Source organism: Gorilla gorilla, chromosome 3 (genome assembly GCF_029281585.2).
Source record: "Gorilla gorilla gorilla isolate KB3781 chromosome 3, NHGRI_mGorGor1-v2.1_pri, whole genome shotgun sequence".
NCBI lineage: Eukaryota > Metazoa > Chordata > Mammalia > Primates > Hominidae > Gorilla > Gorilla gorilla.
In genome coordinates this window covers 70487198-70509335 of record NC_073227.2, presented here as the reverse complement: position 1 = coordinate 70509335, position 22138 = coordinate 70487198, and the positions used below count along the sequence as shown (strand labels likewise).

The window sequence follows — 22138 nt, the reverse complement described above, 5'->3', positions numbered from 1 at the left end:
CATTCTTTTCTTAAGAACCTAAAGAGAAAGTTGCAGTAGTTTCTCCAGAAGTACATCTGAGACTCTCACAAATTAAGACCAATTCCCCTCTATCTGTAAGGATATAGCACTACCAAATCAGCTATGCAAAGTATTTCCAAAAAGTCATTACAAGACTTTTTGATTTACTTATTTGTTCTTTAGTAAACATTAACAAATAAATGAATAAATGAATGCAAGAATGCCCATTATATGTAAATCACTACAGCCCACATATCTTGGATATGTAGTAAGAGAAAAAGCATGGTTTCTCACCTCATGAAACTTGTAGTCTAGCAGGTAACAAAACATGATAAAAAGAATCATGAAAATAATTATCTAATTACAATTTCAGTAACAATATTGTTGATGAGTTCCTGAGTCATATGATTTTTTTCTCCATATGAAGATGAAAACACATAGGAAATACTTTTTTTCTTTTGCTCTGTCACCCACACTGGAGTGCAGTGGTGCGATCTCAGCTCACGGCAACCTCCACCTCCCAGGTTCAAACGATTCTCCTGCCTCAGCCTCCCAAGTAGCTAGGACTACAGGCACATGCCACCACGCCCGGCTAATTTTTTGTATTTTTAGTAGAGATGGGGTTTCATCCTGATGGCCTCAATCTCCTGACCTCGTGATCTACCTGCCTCAGCCTCCCAAAGTGCTGGGATTATAGGCATTAGCCACTGTGCCCGGCTGGAAATACTTTTTTAAGTGTAAAATCTGAAAAATAATTTCTCCTCAAAAACATATCTCCTATCATGGGAGGCCATTTACTCATTCCCTAGGTGGATGTAGAAAGCCGTTGTGACATATTGACTCCACTTTCCATCTTTCACATTCAATTGTGTGCCACTGCTTACTGATTTTATTATCAGATGTATCTTATATTCATCCTCCTTTCCCCATTTCCATATCCAAACATAGTGCTACTTGATATGGTTTAGATTTGTGTTCCGACCCAAATCTCATGTTGAACTGTAATCCCTAATGAAGGAGGAGGGACCTGGTGGGAAGTGATTGGATCATGGGGGCGGATTTCACCCTTGCTATTCTCACGATAGTGAGTTCTCATGAGATCCGGTTGTTTAAAAGTGTGTTGTACTTCCTCCTTCTCTCTCTTCCTCCTGCTCCAGCCATGTAACACTGTGGATCCTTCCTCTTCACTTTCTGCTATGATTGTAAGTTTCCTGAGGCCTCCCCAACCATGCTTCCTGTACAGCCTGTGTAACTGTGAGTTGATTAAACCTCTTTTCTTTGTAAATTACCCAGTCTCAGGTATTTCTTTATAGCAAGATGAGAATGGACTAATACACTAGTCCTTTGGTCACCTTGCTCAAATTGTTTTCATAGATTCCCAGAATCAAAAACAAAATAGGAGGATATTAAAGGTCAGAAAAGATCCTAGAGAATATTCTTCAGATGAGGAAACTGAGGCTCAGAAAGGCAAATGTCTCACCCAGGACTCCACAATTCAGCCTAGCTACAGGCATGTCAAGTTTTTCTTTAGAGCAGCCACGGTAGACACTGTTGGTTATCTGCTCATAGCTATTCCCATCCCTTTCTTCTTTGTTAGAAAATCCCACCTCCCATGATAGCAGTCAAAAAAGACAAATACCATTATGCATCACTTAATGATGGGGATATCCTCTGAGAAATGCACTATTAGGCAATTTTATCACTGTGCCCACACAATAGAGAGTACTTACACAAACCTAGATGGCATAGTCTACTACATACCTAGGTGGGCTATATGGTACAGCCTATGGCTTCTAGGCTACAAACCTGTGCAGCATGTACCGTACTGAATAGTGTGGGCAGTTGTAGCACATGGTAAGTATTTGTGTAGCTAAACATATCTAAACATAGAAAAGGTATTGGGTTGACATCGTGGGGGCTATGATGTCACTGGGTCATAGGAATTTTTCAGCTTCATTATGAGATGATGGGATCACCATCCTGTATGCAGTCTATTGTTGACTGAAATCTTGTTATGCAGCATATGACTGTACTTGCTTTCCTAGGGATGCCATATGATCCATTTATGGCCACTGAGATGTAAAGGAAAGTCTGCTTGATGGTTTTTGAAAAAGATTTTTCTTCCTCATGAAAAGAAACATAAAAGAGCCACCTCTCCTACTTTCTGTCTTTGGATCTGAACCACACAGCCTCAGGACAAAAAAGCCAACATCTGAGGAAGGTAGATCAGAAGAATGGAAAGCATTTGGGATCTTTATCTATGAGTCCTGAGCTAACTCTTGGGACTGCCTACCTGCAGACCTTCTATTACATGAGATTATTTATGTCTTTATGTCATATATTCTGTTACTTGCAGCTGAGTGCACCCTGGATGTATGACTGCTTTATTTCTTCATTTTCTATCTACCCCATTGAGCTCCATAAAGCAAGGAATTGGCCTATTTTTTCATTGCCATATCACCAGTTCTTAGAAAAGAGCCTGGTACATAGTCAATTCTTAATAAATGTCTGTTGAAGGAATAAATGAATGAAAGAATGAATGTCAATAACCTTAACTGGCCCTCTACTTCTGTAGAATAAAGTCCAAAGGCTTAGCTGGTATTTAAGGCCCTTCATGATCTGGCCCCAATCTATCTTTCCAGGCTAATCTTTTACCTTCACATACCCTACAACTCAGAAAAGCTGGGCTATTTCCTGTCCTTCTAAATATCCGGTCTTAGTCCATCTGTGCCACTATTACAAAATACCACAGACTGGGTCATTTATAAGAAACAGAAATGTATTTCTTACAGTTCTCCAGGCTGGCAAGTCCAAGATCAAGGCACTGGCAGGTTCAGCTATCTGGTGAGGGCTGCCTCCTCCGGATGGGAAGAATGTTGTGTCTTCACATACCAGAAGGCAGAAGCGCAAGTCAGCCAAACCTGCGTGAAGGCTCTTTTATAAGGGCCTTAGTCCTATTCAGGATGGAGTAGCCCTCATGGCCTACTCACTTTTTAAGGGCCCCACCTCTCAATACTATCACATTGACAACACCTGAGTTTTGGAGGGGGCCCATTCATACCATAGCACAGCCCTCATGGTTTTTTGGCTCCCTGGACTGGCGCATGCTTCTCTTCCACCTCTCTACTTTTCTGTCATTCTTCAAGCTCCAGATCTTCTCTCATAGCACTTTCTCCAATACCTTTCAGGTATAAATGCCTTTTCTGTTCCGTGTTTCCTTCTCCTTTGTGCCTTTATCACTCTTACACATTTATGATAACTGTTTGGTGTATTAATCTCTATTAGATTAGAAGTTCCTTGAGGCTAAGAAATTCACCCTCCTAATTTCTATGCTTTACCCTAGTAGGTGGCTAATACATTTTTGTGAGTGGAGGCATAAATAGTATTAAATTGAGCCCATTAAAAATTTCCATTTTAAAAATAATTTAGACCCAGGAATTGGTGCAGACTGTCATGGAAGCAAAGATCAGGAGGCGAAGGAAGGGAGGGAAAGAGACTTGTTGGAAGTGTTAGGAGCAAGCACAAATGTCTTTTCTCTTGCCGATGATAGCAAAGTTCTTAATGGAAGATGATCCCAATCAATAGAGCCAGACAGCTGATTTATATAATGGCATCAAGCTGAAATCTTGGTCTTTGCATAGTGTTGTGAAAGGGGAAGAGGCTACCAAGACTGGAATAGCCAGGGGACTCCACAAGTAGATCTATGAGTATCAGTCGGTGGTCGTAAATATGTTTCCCTACCAGCAAGCCACAGAGGAGCTCCAGAGAGCAGCCTGCTTGAGGCTGGTCGCGGAAGACTGACGGTGGGGCTAGTGAGGCTGCTGTATTTTGGCTGCCGCCGCCGCTGCTGCCACTGGGCAGATACCGCAGTGAGGGGGTCTGACCGCGCTGAGTGCTCTCGGGAATCTGGGCTCTGGCTAGGAATGAGAAGTTAAGAGAGGGAGGGCTGAGAGGTGGGCAGGACTCACCAAGGAGCTGCAAACCCAAACGAGAAATCTAGGGAGCAAAAGGAGAGGAAAGAGTGAGCTTGAGCCAAGACATCAGGCCAAGTGGAACTGGAGGAAATGTCATCATTGGTAAAGGAGGACTTGGAGAAGAAACTGTTTAAGCCACTCTCGCAGAATCTGTACGAGTTTATTGAAATAGAGTTCTCCGTCCAGGACAGGTATTACCTCTGTGTGTCAGGTAATCTGTTCCTTCTGTTATCATTTCAAAAAGCAAGTCACCCAAAGATGCTTGGATGATAGAGGGAATTTTTTTTTTGTATTTATTTTCCTATATAGCACGTGTACCTTCTTCTGATAAGAACTTAACTATGCCAGGTTTAAGAATTTAGGTTCTACAGAATTTTTTAGAGTGTTAAAAATGAAAGAAAAAAACATTGTATTAGAATACTTTGGTTAATTGTGGAGAAATGAAACTGATGTGTCCTTCTCCTGATTTGATTATTTTGTCTCCAATCGTTTGTTTAATTCATTTGCATGGCATGCAATTTTATTGTGCAAGAGCTCATTTTTAAAAATGCAACAGAGAGCTCTCTGTATACTTTTAAATACATTGGAGAATTGAGTTATACAGCACCATTTGCAACTCGTCTGGAACACTGGCATTCTCCCTTTTCATCCTAGGAAAAAAACAAAGCCTTAGATTTTCTTCTGAGGGCTTTAGACTTCTTGTGGTTTATTTGAAGACAGAAATTATACTTTAAAACTTCTTTCTCTTATAGGAAGTGTGCTCACAGAAACAGTACCTTAATGGTGAAACTAGTTCATGAAAATGGAACTTTAAGGATAAGAGGATGTCCTCCAAACTGTTTAACTAAAATAAAGATTTTTACCCTCATGTTTCCAAAATTCATAAAAATTGTCCAAGCTAGGAACAGGCTTTTGCACTTAATTATGATTTGCCTAACCTGTGATTTCTGTGCTGAATTTAGACAGGAGTGCTCATGCCATTATTGAACAGAATATACAGTATTCCCTTTTCTTGGTCCATGCCTTTTAATACTTTTCAGGCATTTAGGAGAAAAGAGCTTAGAAACTTTGTGTTCATTGTGGACTTGCCTATCTAAGGAACACACCTATTTTCAGAAAACAACTTCTTATAATTCCCTTTCTGGTAATTGACTTAGAAGGCCTTTCAAAGTTGTCAGGAGGGAGTGCTGTAAGGGAAGTAGAATGTCTTTAAAAGAACATGCCAAGAATTTTTAGAATTCTGTCATTTCTAATAAATATAGTAATATTTACCCAATAATAACATTAGAAATATTTATCTGACACTTTAGCATATTTTGCTATATAACTACAAAGTGTAGAGGGTATTCTAGCGACACAAAAAAAATTAATTGGCCCAGGAAAAAGAAAGAAATTAAGTATTTTAAAAAGTCAATTAAAAACAATATAAGTAAGAAACTATATTGTATCCTAGCCATCAAATCACTGTATCTTAAAATATTTTTACTGAATATATTAGAGAAGATGCTTATTCCAACATTAAAATGTAATAATTTTGTATTTGTTGTAATTTCCACTTTATAAAGCTGATTTCTCATTGGTAACATTAGTATACACATATTTTTAAAGAAAAACATGAAAAATTAAATAATCACAATAATTTATATATCTAACTTACCAAATATATCTTAGTTTCTCCCTCCAAATTATGTAATTAACTAGACTTGTTCTATCTGACATGAAAAAAAAGTCTCCTAGATTTAAATGTTTGGAAATAATTCAATAATTCTGTCATGTAAGAAACAAGGAAAAAACAAGATCTCAGAGATGAGGAAGAGAAGACAATATTGTGCTATTCTAGATACAAGTTAACTTTATAAGCCATGTCAGTTCACCAACTTTTCACGACTCTCTTCTATATCACATCATCAATTTGAGAGCACTTTCTCCAAATGTAACACCTTTTTATGGCAATTAAAAATACATTTTGCTGGAACAGTAATTTAAAATAAGTCAGCGTGTTGCTTGAATAGTCTTGCCTTTGACCATGCTTGACTCAGACAATTTCCGTTGGTAATGAATCAAAGAGATCACATCGTAATTGTTGAGATGTGAAACTCCATACTTTGAACGATGGCCACCTTCAGGGAGTAGAGTCACGTTATGATTTCCTCTTTATTCCCTACAATCTAGCGCTTCTAAATTTGTGAGACTTGCGAGTCCAGTGTAGTCAAATTCCATCATGTATTTTTTCAATTAATGAAAATATGTTTAAATATGGTTAAGCTTTCTCTTTATAGGACCAGAGTCTCTCTTTTGCAGGGGTCTTGCAGCCAAAGGATTATGACTTACTGTTAAATCTTGATATTTACCTGGTTGATGTCAAAATTAGATGTCAAAAACTCAATTTCCCTTTCTGGTTTGCTAGGATGTACATGGGGGATTTCCTGGGACCGCAGCCCACTCCCACCTTAGGGTGTGCATGGTCATTTCTCCCTGGAACTAGCGTCCCCTACCTAGAACATTATCACTGGAAGTTAAAAGTAGCATCTTCTTATGAAGCAGGGAGGAGCTCCATTATGTGCTGGCACTAGAAAGGAATAAGTCACATGTGCAATGATGAGAGTGCACATGAATTAAAGAAATGCTGAAGGACTTGACATAGCATATTAAAGCATTAGCCAAAACTGCATGGAAAGTAACAGGGCATAGTGGAACAGACCTTCACACACTTGGAATCAGGCAAACTTGGTGTGAAACCTGGTGCTGCTTTGCCACCCACCAGCTGTGAAATCTGGGGCAAGATAAGTAGGCTCTTTGGCCTCAATGGTGACATCTCTGAAACAGAAATAAAAACACTTATATCTGCCCACAGTGCTCCTCTGTTAAATTCTTACTAGGATAAAACCAAATGTGATACACTGTATTCTAAATAAATGGAATTAAATTAAGGTTATAATTTTCAGATATACAGAAAAAATAATTTATCATTAAAAATATGCTGAAATATATGTGTATATATGTATATACTATAAATACATATTTATAGTAAAAACAAAATAGTAAACATATGTGTGTATATTTAATATAAAATAAAAAATTGATATATTGTGTATTATGTTAATGTAAAATTATATGTATATTCAGATGTTGACTATTTTTCAGTATTCTCATACTTCTAGAAAAACATCTTCCATTCCTAGATATTAATCTGAAAATAAATGGCATTTGCTGGAATTATAAAAATAATATGCATAAATTCTCTATACATATTGTTTTTTTAAGCCATACCAGAACTTCTCTGTGAATCAAAGAATCTAATAATCATTTACAATAAGAATGTTAACAATAAGATTGTTAAATAAGAATGAGTTAATGAGAAAAGGAGGTTGCTAAAAACAATTTGAAAGACTTCATTTGGGACCACTGCTGCTACATTTGTGAATTCCCAATATCTTAACAACAGAGAGCACAATCTAAAGAATTTCTTTCTTTAAGTTGTCATTTCAGGAGATGATAGTATTGTCTGGAAGAGGTTAGTTTAATTTTTCAGCTGTGAATTGAGAACAAACTATCCTAATACATAGTGTTTTGAAGAATTAAACGTGGACTAATGTTTTAAAAAATTTTCATATAATTAAAGATGTTATTAGCAGTAGTAGAATAACAATTATGCAGGCCAAAATATATCCAAACAGCTATGCATATGTTCTGATTATAGAGCCAAACATAGTTTATGTGTATATTCTTTTTCATTTTTCAAGTTGCAGTTTTACTCAAGGCTGTTTTTGTTTGTTTGTTTGTTTGTTTGTTTGTTTGAGACGGAGTCTTGCTCTGTCACCCAGGCTGGAGTGCAGTGGCACGATTTTGGCTCACTGCAATCTCCGCCTCCTGGGTTCAAGGATTCTCCTGTCAAGGTTGTTTTGCTACGTAATAATTTAATATCTTCCCTTTTATGACCTATAATACTTCCTTTAATAAACATGAATAGATTTGGTTCTGCGACAACACAGAAATCTTGTGCTCAAAAAGAGAACACACTTGAAGAAATTCTAATTTGATGGTGTTTATTATTCTCTATGTTAAAAAATAATGAAAAGAAGAAATATAGGATTGATTTCCAAGAGATACATTTTATTAAAAAATAAAATACATATATCATAAAATTCACAAAACTTACTAATTGTTACTGATTGTAACAATTAATTACAATCACAATTGTCAAATGGGGAACAGACCTTGAATATTAAAGTAGATTTTATACTTTAAAATTCTTGCTCTTTGTCTTCTAAAGGTAGAAAAAAACACTTTATTATTTTTGTTCAAGACTCTCTCTATATTTTTTTCAAGTCTCTCACACACACACACACACACACACACACACACACACACACACACAAAATGCATTTGTGGAATATCACTAAATGTGTCTATGGAGGAATTATTTAAATTTAATTTAATTTAATTTTTCGAGGCAAGGTCTCACTTTGACACCCAGGCTGGAGTGCAGTGGCCTGACCTTGGCTCACTGCAGCCTCAACCTCTGGGGCTCAGGTGATTCTCCCACCTCAGCCTCCTGAGTAGCTGGGACTACAGTCATGTGCCACTATGCCTGGCTAATTTATTAGTGTTTTTTGTAGAGATGGGGTCTCGCTATATTGCCCAGGCTGGTCTCGAACTCCTGGCATCAAGCCATTCTGCCTCAGCCTCCCAAAGTGCTGGGATTACAAGCATGAGCTACCACACCCAGCCCTATGCAGGAATTTAAATAAAATATTCTGACTCTCCAAATCAGGGTAATTGTAGGTGAAGTTTACAATATGGAAATGATGAAGCTCCCATTTGAGTCCTCTTGTTACCTTGTGTTTATTGTGACAGCATTTAGTTCTAAAAGGGCCGGTAGCTTGGATTTTAGAGTGGGGATATTATCATTATCTCTAAAATGAACAACCCACATCACCATCGTCAGTCAGTAACTTACGAGACAGATTTTCCCAGTGGCTAATCTATTACCTTGGAGACCTAAATGTGGAAATCAAGATGATCTGCCAATTCTAAACTCCAAGCCATTTGCATCATTTGTAGAATGAATAGGAGCTTGATTTCAGAGCTTTGAAGGGGGGAAGTATTTAAAATTTTTCATCATTAGCATGGCATTATTGATGATGCAATAAAAGGGATAGCTGTAAGGCATGCCTGCTGAGTGCCAGGCACAAGTCCATTTAGTACCATTTATATGCTTTATTCCTTTTAATCTTCACAACCAGTTTATGTGATAGATAAAATTCCTGTTTTACAGATGAGGAAACCATAGGTCACAAGAAGTTAAGTATCTAGTCCAAGGCCCACAGGTCATAAATCTAATTCTAAAACCCAAGTTTTTTTCGACTTTACCATATTGCTTCTAACCAGTAAGAGTAGATGCTTTTCTTAACACATTTGCCCGGCACTATGGTAAGTCCTTCACATATTTTATCTTATTTGCTACATCTAGGCATGATAAAATTGAAGCATACAGTAGCTAAATTACTTGCCCAAGATAATCAGCTGATAGGTGACTAATGGAGGCTTTAAATCCAGGTCCACTTGTGCCAAATTACTATGCAATATTACTTTTAGTAGGGACACTGAGAAATGCTAGATTGGAGCTCATAAAGCCAAACCTTGCATATGCCTCATTGGATGTCCCTTCTCTCTTGGTGCTTCTATTCCCACAAAATCACTTTTCTTCTCTTTCATTCTATCTCCCATTCTGTAAAAACATCAGCAACTCATGTCCTTACTTGCTTATAACCAATCTTTTTCATTTTAAAGACACTCAGTGTAGCCCAAAATTTGATTTTAAAAAATATTTCTAAAGAAAAATATTATTTGAAAATTACTCTTTTGGCCAGGCATGGTGGCTCACACTTCTAATCCCAGCACTTTGGGAGGCCGAGGTGAGCATCCAGATCACCTGAGGTCAGGAGTTTGAGACGAGCCTGGCCAACATGGTGAAACTCTGTCTCTACTAAAAATACAAAAATTAGTTGGGCGTGGTGGTAGGCGCCTGTAATCCCAGCTACTCAGGAGGCTGAGGCAGGAGAATTGCTTGAACCCAGGAGGCGGAGGTTGCAGTGAGTCGAGATTGTGCTGTTGCACTCCAGCCTGGGCGACAAGAGCGAAACTCCATCTCAAAAAAAAAAAAAAAAAAGAAAAGAAAAGAAAAAAAGAAAATTACTCTTTTAATGAAAGTAATGGTAGTCTTCTCAGTGACCCAAGACAGCACCATATATGTTGTAACATTTCACTGATGCTGCTTTTCTTCAATATCTCATAGTAATTTCTCTCCATTATTTAACTTAAATGATGAAAACAATTGTATAACAATAGGATGTAAAAGAAGAGTTGTTTCTTTAAAGCATTCTGTGCAACTTACTTGTGAGCTACTGTTTTCTTCTATTCTGCCAAATTATATTGGATCAATCGGGCAATGTTTCTTCCATTTAGCCTCATGAATAATAGTGACTATTTTACCATGGTAATAGAGGCATTTATTAATGACAAAGTTTATTTTAAAATTTAAAGTGAAAATAAATGATTGGCATGAAGTTCAAATTATAATTCTGAAAATGCTGACTAAAATTAAAACTGGAACAGAGTAACTCTGAAATTCCCTGAGTCTATAGATATACTCACTAAATCATAGTTTGATAATGGAAACTCTGCTGTTACTGAAAACAACTCTCTAACATTTTGATTATATAAACACATTTCTGTTTTAAGACAATGTGATAGGTTTCCACTTTGCCACTGCATTAATGTGGATACGGCCATTTAATTTTAGCTGGCAGCAAAGCTCAAGTGTGGAAATTAGGGATTGGGTTGACTCCAGGCTAAGTAGACTTCTTTGGCTTGTGGCTAAAGACAATTCTTGGAGACTCTTTAGCTAAAAGGAAACTGTTTTGTCAAAAGGTTAACTTTTAAAGAATGCTCTTTTACTTTCTTAGTTTGGTGTTAATGGGACAGTGACCATTAATGTAAGAAAATGTGATGACTCGTAGGACTCACCTTCTTCACGTCTCTTCTCTCCATTCCCCACCTCCAACCTATCCTTTACGGAAGATCACAAAATAAGTTTCTGAACCTTAAAATCTCAGTCTGTCCATTCACTTTAAATCCTTCAGTGACAACTTCTCTCTCTTATACAGAGAAATGCATGGCTTTCAGAATAACCTTTGATCTTCTCAGCCTGGTATTCTAGACCCCTCAGGAACTAGTCTTGCCTAACTTGTTCCCTGCCACCTGTCCACCCTCACACCTCATGCCAGCAATACCAGATGCTTTTAATGACTTAAAAGTGTCAAGTATTTCATGCCTTTGTGTGAATGCTTTTCTAGAACTACCTTTACCCATCTTCATTCTGCTAACTTCTACTGCCCTTTACAACTCAGGTTACCTCTCTCAGGAAGCTCTCCCAGACCCCCACTTGGATGAAGACATCCTTCCTCCACGTTCCTCAATTACTTTATCTATTTCTTATTTGCAGAACTGTGAGCACAGGTTTTCTTTCTGAAGACCCCACTCCCTACAGTCTCAGTGACAGCAGGAATGATGCCTTATGAGATTTAATGTTTTCAATTCCTAACACAGTGCTTGGTACAAAAAGGGCACTCAAATATTTATCAATTTAATGAGATGAATGCATGGCCTACAAATGACCATAACATGCTTTTCATAACATGTAGATGAGGCAGTGGAATTTGCTCTGTGAAAATTACATTTTTCATATCTCCCCAACCCCATTCTCTCCCACCCCCTAAGCACCATGTGAGACAGCTAGCTGGAGCAAGAACATAGTCCTTTGGTTCTGGGGTACAGCTTCTTTCTGGGCATACAACTGCCTCCTGGTGGAGGAAAATGTCTCCAAGCTCTTGTCCTTAGTAAGCATGACAGATTCAAGTGTGCCTCCACTTCACCACCTCTGCCTAACAGCTTCACTTTTAATCCTTTCGTCTTCCCAAGACTAACATCTACACCAGTGGAGATGGAACCTTTTTAGTGCTAGAGAAGGATAGGTGGGCAGAAGCCCACCAACTTTGGTACACTGTCAGAGGGATCACAGACTCTAAACTAGCTCATTGATCCCAAGCTAAGATCTTCTGCTTGAGGTCCTCTCCAGAAGATGTGCCTTAGTCACTCCCTCTGCCTCCAAAATGTATAATCCCTTCTCTTCCAAACTCCTGGAATATGTGATCTCCATCATAGCCTTTAGTCTTCCTTCCTATTACCTTTGTAAATCCTACCTAACCTTGAGGCTGGCACATAATGTGCACTCAAATAGTGTTAGTGCGTGAAGGAGTCCTCTGCAAGTTGTCTTCTGCCCTCAGCGTTCTGGAGAAACTGCCCTCATGGAGGAAATTCACGATCTTCTTCCAAGTCAGATTCAGTGCTAGGGCTGAACTCTGCCTTACCTAATAAAGGAACTTCATGGGATTGTCTCCAAACCTTTAAACTTCACCATCCTGTTGATTCCCATAGCATTACACAGCTGGGCCTGTCTCTCAGACCCCTTCTCAGACATCTTTCCTGGCATCTATTTTTCTTCCCACTTTCTCTCACCTCTTTCCTCAGCTCTTTTCTCTACAAATATGGTTTGGGGGCCAGGCATGGTGACTCTTACCTATAATCCCAACATTTTGAGAGGCCGAGGCAGGAGCATGGCTTGAGGCCAGGAGTTTGAGACCACTATCACTATCACTGGGTAATACAGTGAGACCCGTCTCTACAAAAAAGATTTAAAAAATTAGCCAGGCATAGTGGTGCATACCTGTAGTCCCAGCTACTCAGGAGGCTGACGTGGAAGTATGCTTGAGCCCAGGAGGTTGAGGCTGCAGTGAGCCATGATCATGCCACTGTACTCCAGCTTGGGTAGAGTGAGACCCTCTTTCAAAATGAAAAACAAACAAACAAACAAACGACAACAACAAAAAACTGGCCTTGGAAACCTTTCCACACCAAGAAACCCAAGTATCTCCATTCCTAAACTACAAAACTTCCATCTCATTCTCTTTTGAGATAATTTGTGGCTACTTCAACTGTGTGTCAAAAACAAAACTCATTTTTCCACCCAACCAACTCACCCTCTCTACTTTCCTATTTGGGTTTGTATTCAGTGTTTGGTTTTCATCCAGCGTTGTTTCCATCCAGTGCTATTTAAAATCTTACTTGGATTTTCCACTTCTTTATCCATGACCCACATCCCATGCCCAGGTTACTACAACAGCCTCTTAAAACAAACAAAACAAAACAAAACATTTTTAACAGTTACTGTAAACCAGGCACTATCCTAAGTTCTTTATATATTTTGTCTACTTTAGTCTTTACACCCTATGAATCTGTATCATTCTGATGTCTATTTTACAACATAAGAAAAGTGAGGTTTAATCTCTCTAGAGATTAAATCATTTACTTAGACCACACTGTTAAGAGGTGGTGTCATGATTTAACTCCAGAATGTCCAGTGCCAGAACTCATTAAGCTGCATTGCATTTTCCAGGGTCCTCCAGTTCCTCTTTCATTTCTTCTTCCATGTATCCTGTACATAACTGCTGCCAGAAAAATTCTTCTTTAATAGAGTACCATTTTATTAGTCTTTTGCTACCAAAGGAGGGAGACTCAACGAACAGGTATTGCTATAAGAGCTTTTGCTGAACACCCGACACAGTGCCTTCTTCTGAGATTTGTCAGACTGCTCCCACTCCCTTCTCCCGAGGACTGAGCTCTGTCATCAACTCTCAGCTCAACTGGCTGTCTTGATTTCAGTATCACTGGCACCATCAGGCAATGGATGCTCCCTTTGCTAGACCCAATTCTAGAGCCCTTACTATAATAGGTCAGCCTCACATCACTCCATCCAGAAAAGAGACTTCAGACACAGGTCCAAAGTGGTTTCTGTTGCATTTCAAATCCAGAGTCTTTCAAAACATTTTCACAACCTTCTGTACCTAGTGAATCCTACTGCCCACATGTCTTAACATCAACCAACCCATGCAGTCCACTTTCTTTGATTCTACCTGGTGACGTTAACTTCTATTGCTGATGCATTTCCACATGCTGCCCTTCACCTAGAAATGTCTGCAGTATGACCCCTGTCTTTTCAAAATTTAAGCCCCATCGCAAATTCTATTTCATTTGTAATTCCTGCCTTAACTACTCCGATCCTTTCCCTTCTCAGAACTCCTATTGAACATGTAGTCTGCTTCACATTACTTATCTTTCACTATGATTATACTGCGATATATTGTTTCATGTCTACAGCGCTAGGAGAGCATGTCAAAGTGATGCTTTCCAGAACCAAGGGAGAGTCTTCCCCACCCCGAGAAAAAATTCCACAGTCATTCTTAGAAGACAGAACCACCTTGCAACTCTCTAAGTAACATTACTCATCTTGAAGGGAAATCTTAGGCATTCGATCCCCACCTGCCACCACTTTATAATATGTTATTGTATGTGACATGTGTGTTAGCCTTGTCTCCCCAGTGAAACCATAAATTTTTAGAGGGCAGGGACCATGTCTTTTACTTGTATCCCCTGTGGCATCTATTACAGTTCTATCATGCAAGTAGCAAATACTCAGTAAATACTCCTTTATTATAATAACTCATTGATAATTTTCAACTTAAGAGCTCTATGCTCAAATATTGATTCTTCTGATGTGTGTATATAAGACCAAATGATTTTAAGACAAAAAAAGCATTTCCCTCATTTTGTTCCCACAAAATAAGCAAAAATTTTCCCATATCTTTCAAAGTATAGTACTAAAAGCTTTTGTGCAAATAGCACATTTTGAATACTAGAATTTGAGAGACACACTTGAGAGGATTACAATCTCAAGCAATACCAAGCGGGTTAACAATAGCTGTGATGCAAGCATTTCTACATTGTAAGTCTCAGAGTGAATTTAAAGGCAAGTGCCCACAGTTACTGCGGTATTTGCTTGGTCACTTACTCTTCAACACTGTGTTGCTGTAAAGCAGTACTGTTTACTTCCATGACCTCACTTTCTTATATTGTCATAAATTAAAATTCCAACCTGTTCTGATAAACACTTGGCACTGACTGTATGCTAAGGCTAAGCCTCTTATTTCCTGCCCCAAGATGAACCCTATTCTCTACCACAATGCTCAGAGCTCAAAGCACATAGCTCAATGTTCTATTTAACAGACATTACTGTGGCAGTATGTAACCACAACTGTAGCAAAAATAAAGTTAATACGTTGAGCAAATTTGGGGGCATACTGTGAAGATTCAGATACATCAGGACTCACAATTGAGGCGCAGCTATAATGTAGGTTCGAGGTCATTTTATTAAAAGGGGATACATAAATACCAAAAAGTATGACTTGAATAATTTATTAGCTTCTAAGAATTTATGTAAACTAAGTATTTTTCTGTCCTACAGTGACCAAAAAGGAAGAAGTAAAAATAATCATGGTGAAACACTACAGAATAGGTTTAGATGAAAAATATGAAGTAACAAAAAAGTGGTCTTTGAACGATCTGCAGATGATTGATGGAAAAGAAGCAGATACTGTAAGTGTTACATTTTATAAAGAGATGTGGAATCAATATGCTGGAGATCTTTATGTTCAATATCCTGCTTCATATATTCTTGGCATGTACTAAGTGTTAAGATGACATTGTATTGTTCTTAAGTGGCATAGTTTAATCTACTGGGATGATGTACTGGTTTTTTGATTCTGTTTTTATGAGTTTCAAGTGGAATTTTGTCTATTAAATTTAAAAGCACCTTTCCCAAGGGCCATTTAACAGGTTAAACACAATCTACCAGTCAATCCTGAAAATTTAAATGCCACTTTTCCAAATATATGATGCTTCTACCATCACTTTCTCCCCACCACAATTTCGTCTATAAATTTAGGGGATTTCTTCCCTCATCTTCAAATTTTAACATCAGCAAGCCCACTTTATCCTCTAGAAGGATGGAAATCCTATAATCTTAGAGTTGAAAGTGGAGAAAGAGTAAATACTACAATCTCCCCACTTGACCCCTGACAAGTGATTTTCACAGTCTGTTTTTGAACTCTGCTGTTGATGGAGAACCCTTCCCCCTGAACTTTCTACCTCCACAACGCTCAAGTACTGGCTCCTGAGGCTTCAAATGCCCAATTACCTTTAACTGTTACCCAGATTTCCCATTGAGTAAAGTCCTATTGACTCTCTGCCCTCATACACTCATTATGGCATGGGTGGAAATGTATTATAACCATAATCCTACAAACTGCAATTGTTGGGTTATTCTGAATTCCCTCTAGACGGAAAGCTCCTTAAAAATTAGGACCATGGTTTTCATCCTTTATCATAGGCTGATAGATGATAGGCACTCAATAAGTCTTTGTAGTGTTATTGTTGAATGAATTAGAACTTTAAGTTCATTTATTCTTAATCTTAATAAATGCCATAGTCTTCATTTGGCCTATTGTTCCAACCTTTAAAATCTTCTAATATCGTTATTTTTTAATATCACTATAGTATGATTCAGATTTAATGAGCACAACATTTAGGACTTCATCCAAGTCAATAATAAAATTGATGAGGCAGGCAGGGCCAAGTATGTACCTCTAGATCATTGATGGTTACCATTACTACTGCTAGTAGTACTGTTACTTGCTACCAACAATATTCAGTAAACTCTTATGAGGTGCCAGAAACCAAGCTAAGCTCCTTTCATGTATATTTTTACATAATCACCATAAAACCTCTTGAATTAGATTCTATTATTCCATTTTACAGATGAAGAAAATGAGACTTAAAGAGATTGACTTGCCCAAGGTGACATAGCTATTAAGTGGTAGAGCTAGACTTTACCCAGAAATCTATTAATTTGCCTTCTTTGGATTGGTTGTTGAAAGCCTCTACAAATTCATATATTCATTTATTCCTTCATTCATTTATTGAGAATTTATTGTATACCAGGCCCCACTAGGCTCTGAGGATACAATAGAGAATTAGCCAAAAGCACTTATCTCTGCCTTAATTATTCATCTAATCTGAATGTCTAAAATTTGTCATTTACTAAAATCAACATATACTATCTGCTATTACCTGGACTTTTCAACTTAAAAACCTTTTTAAAAAAGTTGGTGTGTTTGACATGACTTCTTGGCAAGAGAATGCTGGATTTCATTGCTGTGTTTCCTAAATATTCATGTAACACCTTTTTGACAATATGTTCTACCTAAATGTTTGATGCTTAGGAAATGGTTAAATATATTATTACATATTTATATGATAGAATATTATACGGCCATTATAAAATATGCTTCCAAAAGAATATCTCAGAACACAATTGTTCAGCCACTTAACAAGTTTTCTAAAAATCAGCTAAATATAAAACTTTTCTAAAATATTACATCAATTTTGCATATTTAGTTTGTCATGTTATTGAAATATGAATCTTAATGTTTTTACAAAAAATATGTCAGTATATGTATATACGTATATACGTGTATATGTAAAACAAACCAGTACTTATAATAAGTTACCTCTGTGATAAGATTACAAATTTTTTAATTATTATTTTCTGTTTTATATTTTTCTGTACTTGTCAAATTTCTATAATACTGCATTTAATTTGATCAGAAGTGCAGGTCAAGTTCACTAATCTGTAGTTTCAGGAACTAGCCCCACAAATTAACTATCCCCACCAATCTTTGACCCATTTTTCTTGTCTTTTTTCTCCAGCTCTCAAATATTACCGATGTTATCATTGATTTTTACAAGTTTGCTCAATGCCCAGGATTATATTCACCAGGACTGTCAATTTAGATTCATTTCAAATCAGCTAACTGTGCTCTATTTTTTCCTCACTTTTCATGGCCTTTAATTCCATCCCAACATTGTTGATTCTTCCCTTTTCCCTTTCCAATTTGAAGATTATTATCTTTCATAGTGAACAAGATACAAAATATAGGTTGAGTATCTCTGGTTTTCTCATCACTTTAAGACCTAAAATATTCAATTGCCAGAAGAAAAACCATAATATCTAAAAAGTAGTTCTTGCAAGATTTATTTTCTATAGATGAAGTAAAAATACCCTGACCTGGGAATTTCTACTTCTCTTTTTTGAAATCAAATCCTTGGGGGTCAGCATTTATTACATTTTTTACATTTACATGATCGCATTTAATTTACAATAAATGTAATAATTTACATTATTATGTGTATTACATTTACATATCAATACCAATGATACAGTTTTATAGAGAGCAATTTTGAGCCAAAAAGTTGTCAACTTTAAAATGGAATGGAATTGAAATTGAAGTCAATTTATAAAGCAGAAATCAAAATGACTGGGGATTTGGAGACTGGTGCAACAGGAGACAGGATGATGTAGCAAAAATTGAGCTTGTGCTGATTGAGATCTTGGGTTTTGTCCTGGCTCTGCCAATAACTGAATGTGTGACCTGGACTTCATATCTCTGGAAACTACTGTGTTATCCCAGCTAAAAACATATCAATAAATGATTCCTGAGATCCCTTTTAGTTCTAGCATTCTATCAAAAGAGAGAGAGAAAGAGGCAGGCAGATTTGTATCCTATGTGCATACATACTCAGGCTCCAATTATTACGCTAAAGGAAAATATTACTCTTTTGCAATTATCTCAAAGGCATGAGGGGTATTTTCTACCTGATGAGGAGCAAATGTTTGCAAGAGAAAACTCCCTAAGGAGCATGATTGGTATCTGGTGATGCAATGGATGTGCTTTCCCTTTATGGAGATTCTTGGCAGAACTGTCTTTCAAGCTGTAGTTATGAGCGCCAGAAAAAAAAAAAAAATTGTGAATGTGACTATAAAAGTGCTGCGCTTAAAAACCACACCACCTTTATACATTTTTTTTAAGTATGATTATGGTTTTTTAATTTTTATTTTATTTATATCTTTTTATTTCAATAGGTTTTTGAGAAGCAGGTGGTGTCTGGTTACATGAGTAAGTTATTTAGTGGTGATTTCTGAGATTTTGATGCACCCATCACCCAAGCAGTGTAACTGTACCCAATGTGTAGTCTTTTATCCCTCACTGCTCATCCTACCCTTTCCTTGAGTCCCCAAAGTCCATTGTGTCATTCTTATGCTTTTGCATACACATAACTTAACTCCCACTTATGAGTGAGAATATATGATGTTTGGTTTTCCATTCCTGAGTTACTTCTCTTAGAATAATGGTCTCCAATTCCATCCAGGTTGCTGTAAATGACATTATTTCATTCCTTTTTATGGCTGAGTAGTATTCCATGATATATATATTATATAAATCATAATATATGTTATATATATTATTATTTCTTTATCCACTTGTTGGTTGATGGGCATTTGGGCTGGTTCCATATTTTTGCAATTGCAAATTGTGCTACTATAAACATGCATGTATAAGTATCTTTTTAATATAATGACTTCTTTCCATCTGGGTAGAAACCCAGGAGTTGGATTGCTGGATCAAATGGTAGTTCTACTTTTAGTTCTTTAAGGAATCTCCTCCTTCTTTTCCATAGTGGTTGTGCTAGTTTACATTCCCACCAGCAGTGTAAAAGTGTTCCCTTTTCACCACATCCATGCCAACATCTACTATTTTTTGATTTTTTGATTATGATCATTCTTGCAGGAGTAAGGTGGTATTGCATAGTGGTTTTTATTTGCATTTCTCTGATCATTAGTGATATTGAGCATTTTTTCATGTTTGTTGGCCATTTGTATATCTTCTTTTAAGAATTGCCTATTCATGTCCTTAGCCCACTTTTTGATCAAATTGTTTGTTTTTTTCTTGATGACTTGTTTGAGTTCCTTGTAGATTCTGGATATTAGTCCTTTCTTGGATGTATACATTGCAAAGATTTTCTCCCACTTTGTGGGTTGTCTGTTTACTCTGCTGATTATTTCTTTTGCTGTGCAGAAGTAAAAGCATGATTATGTTTTGTTTTTAACTTTTTAAATGGTAATATCACAATCTCTAGGAACTATAATTTATTAAGCTCCATGCTCGTTTACATGATTATTCGCATGTAAATTTCACAGCAGCACTATCTAAAATAAGGAGAAAAATGAGAGTCAGATCAGATAAGCATTTTGCCCGTGGAACAATCAAAATGTTGTCTAACTTTAAAATTCATCCTCTATTTCCTGCCTCCTGCAAGAATTTTCCTATTTAAAAAACAAATTGCAAATATGTAAGTTGCCTGTATATGATGTTACATACTACATGCTGGTGAATTATTAATACTCCTGTTTGGTTGAGTCCTCTGCCTATTTGTTATTTAGGGCAATGTTTGCCTCCACTTCTCCTTTCTTAGGACTACTTCAGGTCAGTTCAACACACATTTGTTGAGAAATTAGTAGTCATCATGCATAAGTACTAAGAACATGATGATAAATAATGCAAAATATCTGTCTTAAAGAAGAGTTAGGAGTTAGGCAGATAATGAATGTGAAAGCACTTTGTAAACTTTTTAAATGCAAGGCATCATTGTTACTGCTATTAACAGTAACAATTATTATTTTAACATGTAGGACCTAGATCAGGTTTGGTTTCCACTTTTTCTTGAAACATTTCTGCTACAGATATAGTAAGAACCTAGAGGCAGTCTTTAGTAAATTTGTCAGTTTCAGTTGAATGATTCCATCATCCTTGCTATTACCTTCAAAAGTAATTCCTTGCTGTAAACTTCAAAGACAGCAAATTGGTGATCTGTAGCATGCCAATGGCTAGCTATCATGTATTTCTTCCTTCTACCTTGAAATAGCACAAGGAACCAACCTCCTACTAAAAAGGGAGAGAAACCTTTTCTGTTTTCCAGAAGTCTGTGAGTTTATTCTCTGCTTTATTTATTTATTCCCTACTCATCCTCTCCAATTCATTACATTGAGAAGACTTAATAACCGCACAGTCTGAGGCACATTTTATTTGTATAATTGAAAAAACATAGATGCTTCAAAAATAACCTTTCTTATTGTTGATTTTTAGAAGCAATTACTTTGAAGTAGGTAGCTTTGGAAAGCCCATTTGTAGATTTTAGAAATATGTTTGATACTGATACTTTACAATCAATAAACATATCCAAGAGAATATGAGAGAATCCAGCTAACCTAACTACTTTCTTGGCTACCAACTAAATCATGTCTCTCATTCTCTTCCAGGACAATCCATTTTTTGATCTGCACTTCAAGAAAGTGTACAGTTTGGAAGCATATAGCTGTGCTTCTAAATATGCCTTTGCTCGAACTGTAAATAAGCTGAATCATGCATATCTTAAAAAGGACTTACAGATCGTGAACTTTGATTCTACATACATTAACGATGATTCCATTTGGTCCTCCAACAATAAGGATTGTTTGGTCCTTATGAGAATATGCTTTTATGCTTTCAATCTTGTGTGCTTGTCCCTATGTCCCTTGCCACTCTGAAGCTGTGTACCACATTCCTTCATCAGTGACCTATGAAAATGGTTTCCCAAGTAAATATTGATTGTCATAATTTTGTTTTTCCTTCATCAGTGATTATTATAATTTAAATAAAAATAAAGTAGTGCTTTGTGAATTGCAGTTAAATGCATTTTAATGTAATCATTCAACATTGAAGACTTCTTGCCGATGTGATCCTTGGTAACTTTGGTAGGAACTGGGTGGTTTTGACTAAATTAGTATTCTCCTAAAGAGTGTGAAGAAAAACCATAAAAGATCTAAGTATGTGGAAAAACACCTTGTGTTCATGGATAAGAAGACTTAATATCATCAAGATGTCAATACTACCAAAAGTGATCAGCAGATTCAATGCAATTACTATGAAATTTCCAACAGCCTTTGTTGCAGAAATGGAAAAGTTGATCCTCAAAATTCATATGGAATTTCAAGGGGTCTCAAGTAGATAAAGAAAAAGAAGTACAAGAAAAAGAAGTACAAAGTTGGAGAACTCACACTTCTTGATTTCAAAACTTATTATTAAAGCTATAGTAATCAAAACAGTGTGATACCTATATAAGGAAAAACCTATAAACCAGTGGAATAGAATTGAGAGTTCAGAAATAAACTCACACATTTATGGTCAACTAATTTTTGACAAGGGTGCCAAGTCCATTCAAAAAGGAAAGAATAATCTCTTCAACAAATTGTCCTGGGATGACTGTATATC

At 36.8% G+C, this 22138-nt stretch overlaps 1 protein-coding gene across 1 annotated transcript; it reads left to right on the top strand.

Annotated features, from left to right (window-relative positions):
* The first annotated feature begins 3826 nt into the window (after positions 1 to 3826).
* Positions 3827 to 21552, top strand: EXOC1L (exocyst complex component 1 like). Its single transcript, XM_004038714.4, has 3 exons — positions 3827 to 4185; positions 15397 to 15527; positions 21148 to 21552. The coding sequence occupies exons 1-3, from the start codon at positions 4065 to 4067 to the stop codon at positions 21412 to 21414; spliced, it is 519 nt and encodes a 172-aa protein (XP_004038762.1). The 5' UTR covers positions 3827 to 4064; the 3' UTR covers positions 21415 to 21552.
* Positions 21553 to 22138: the final 586 nt, after the last annotated feature.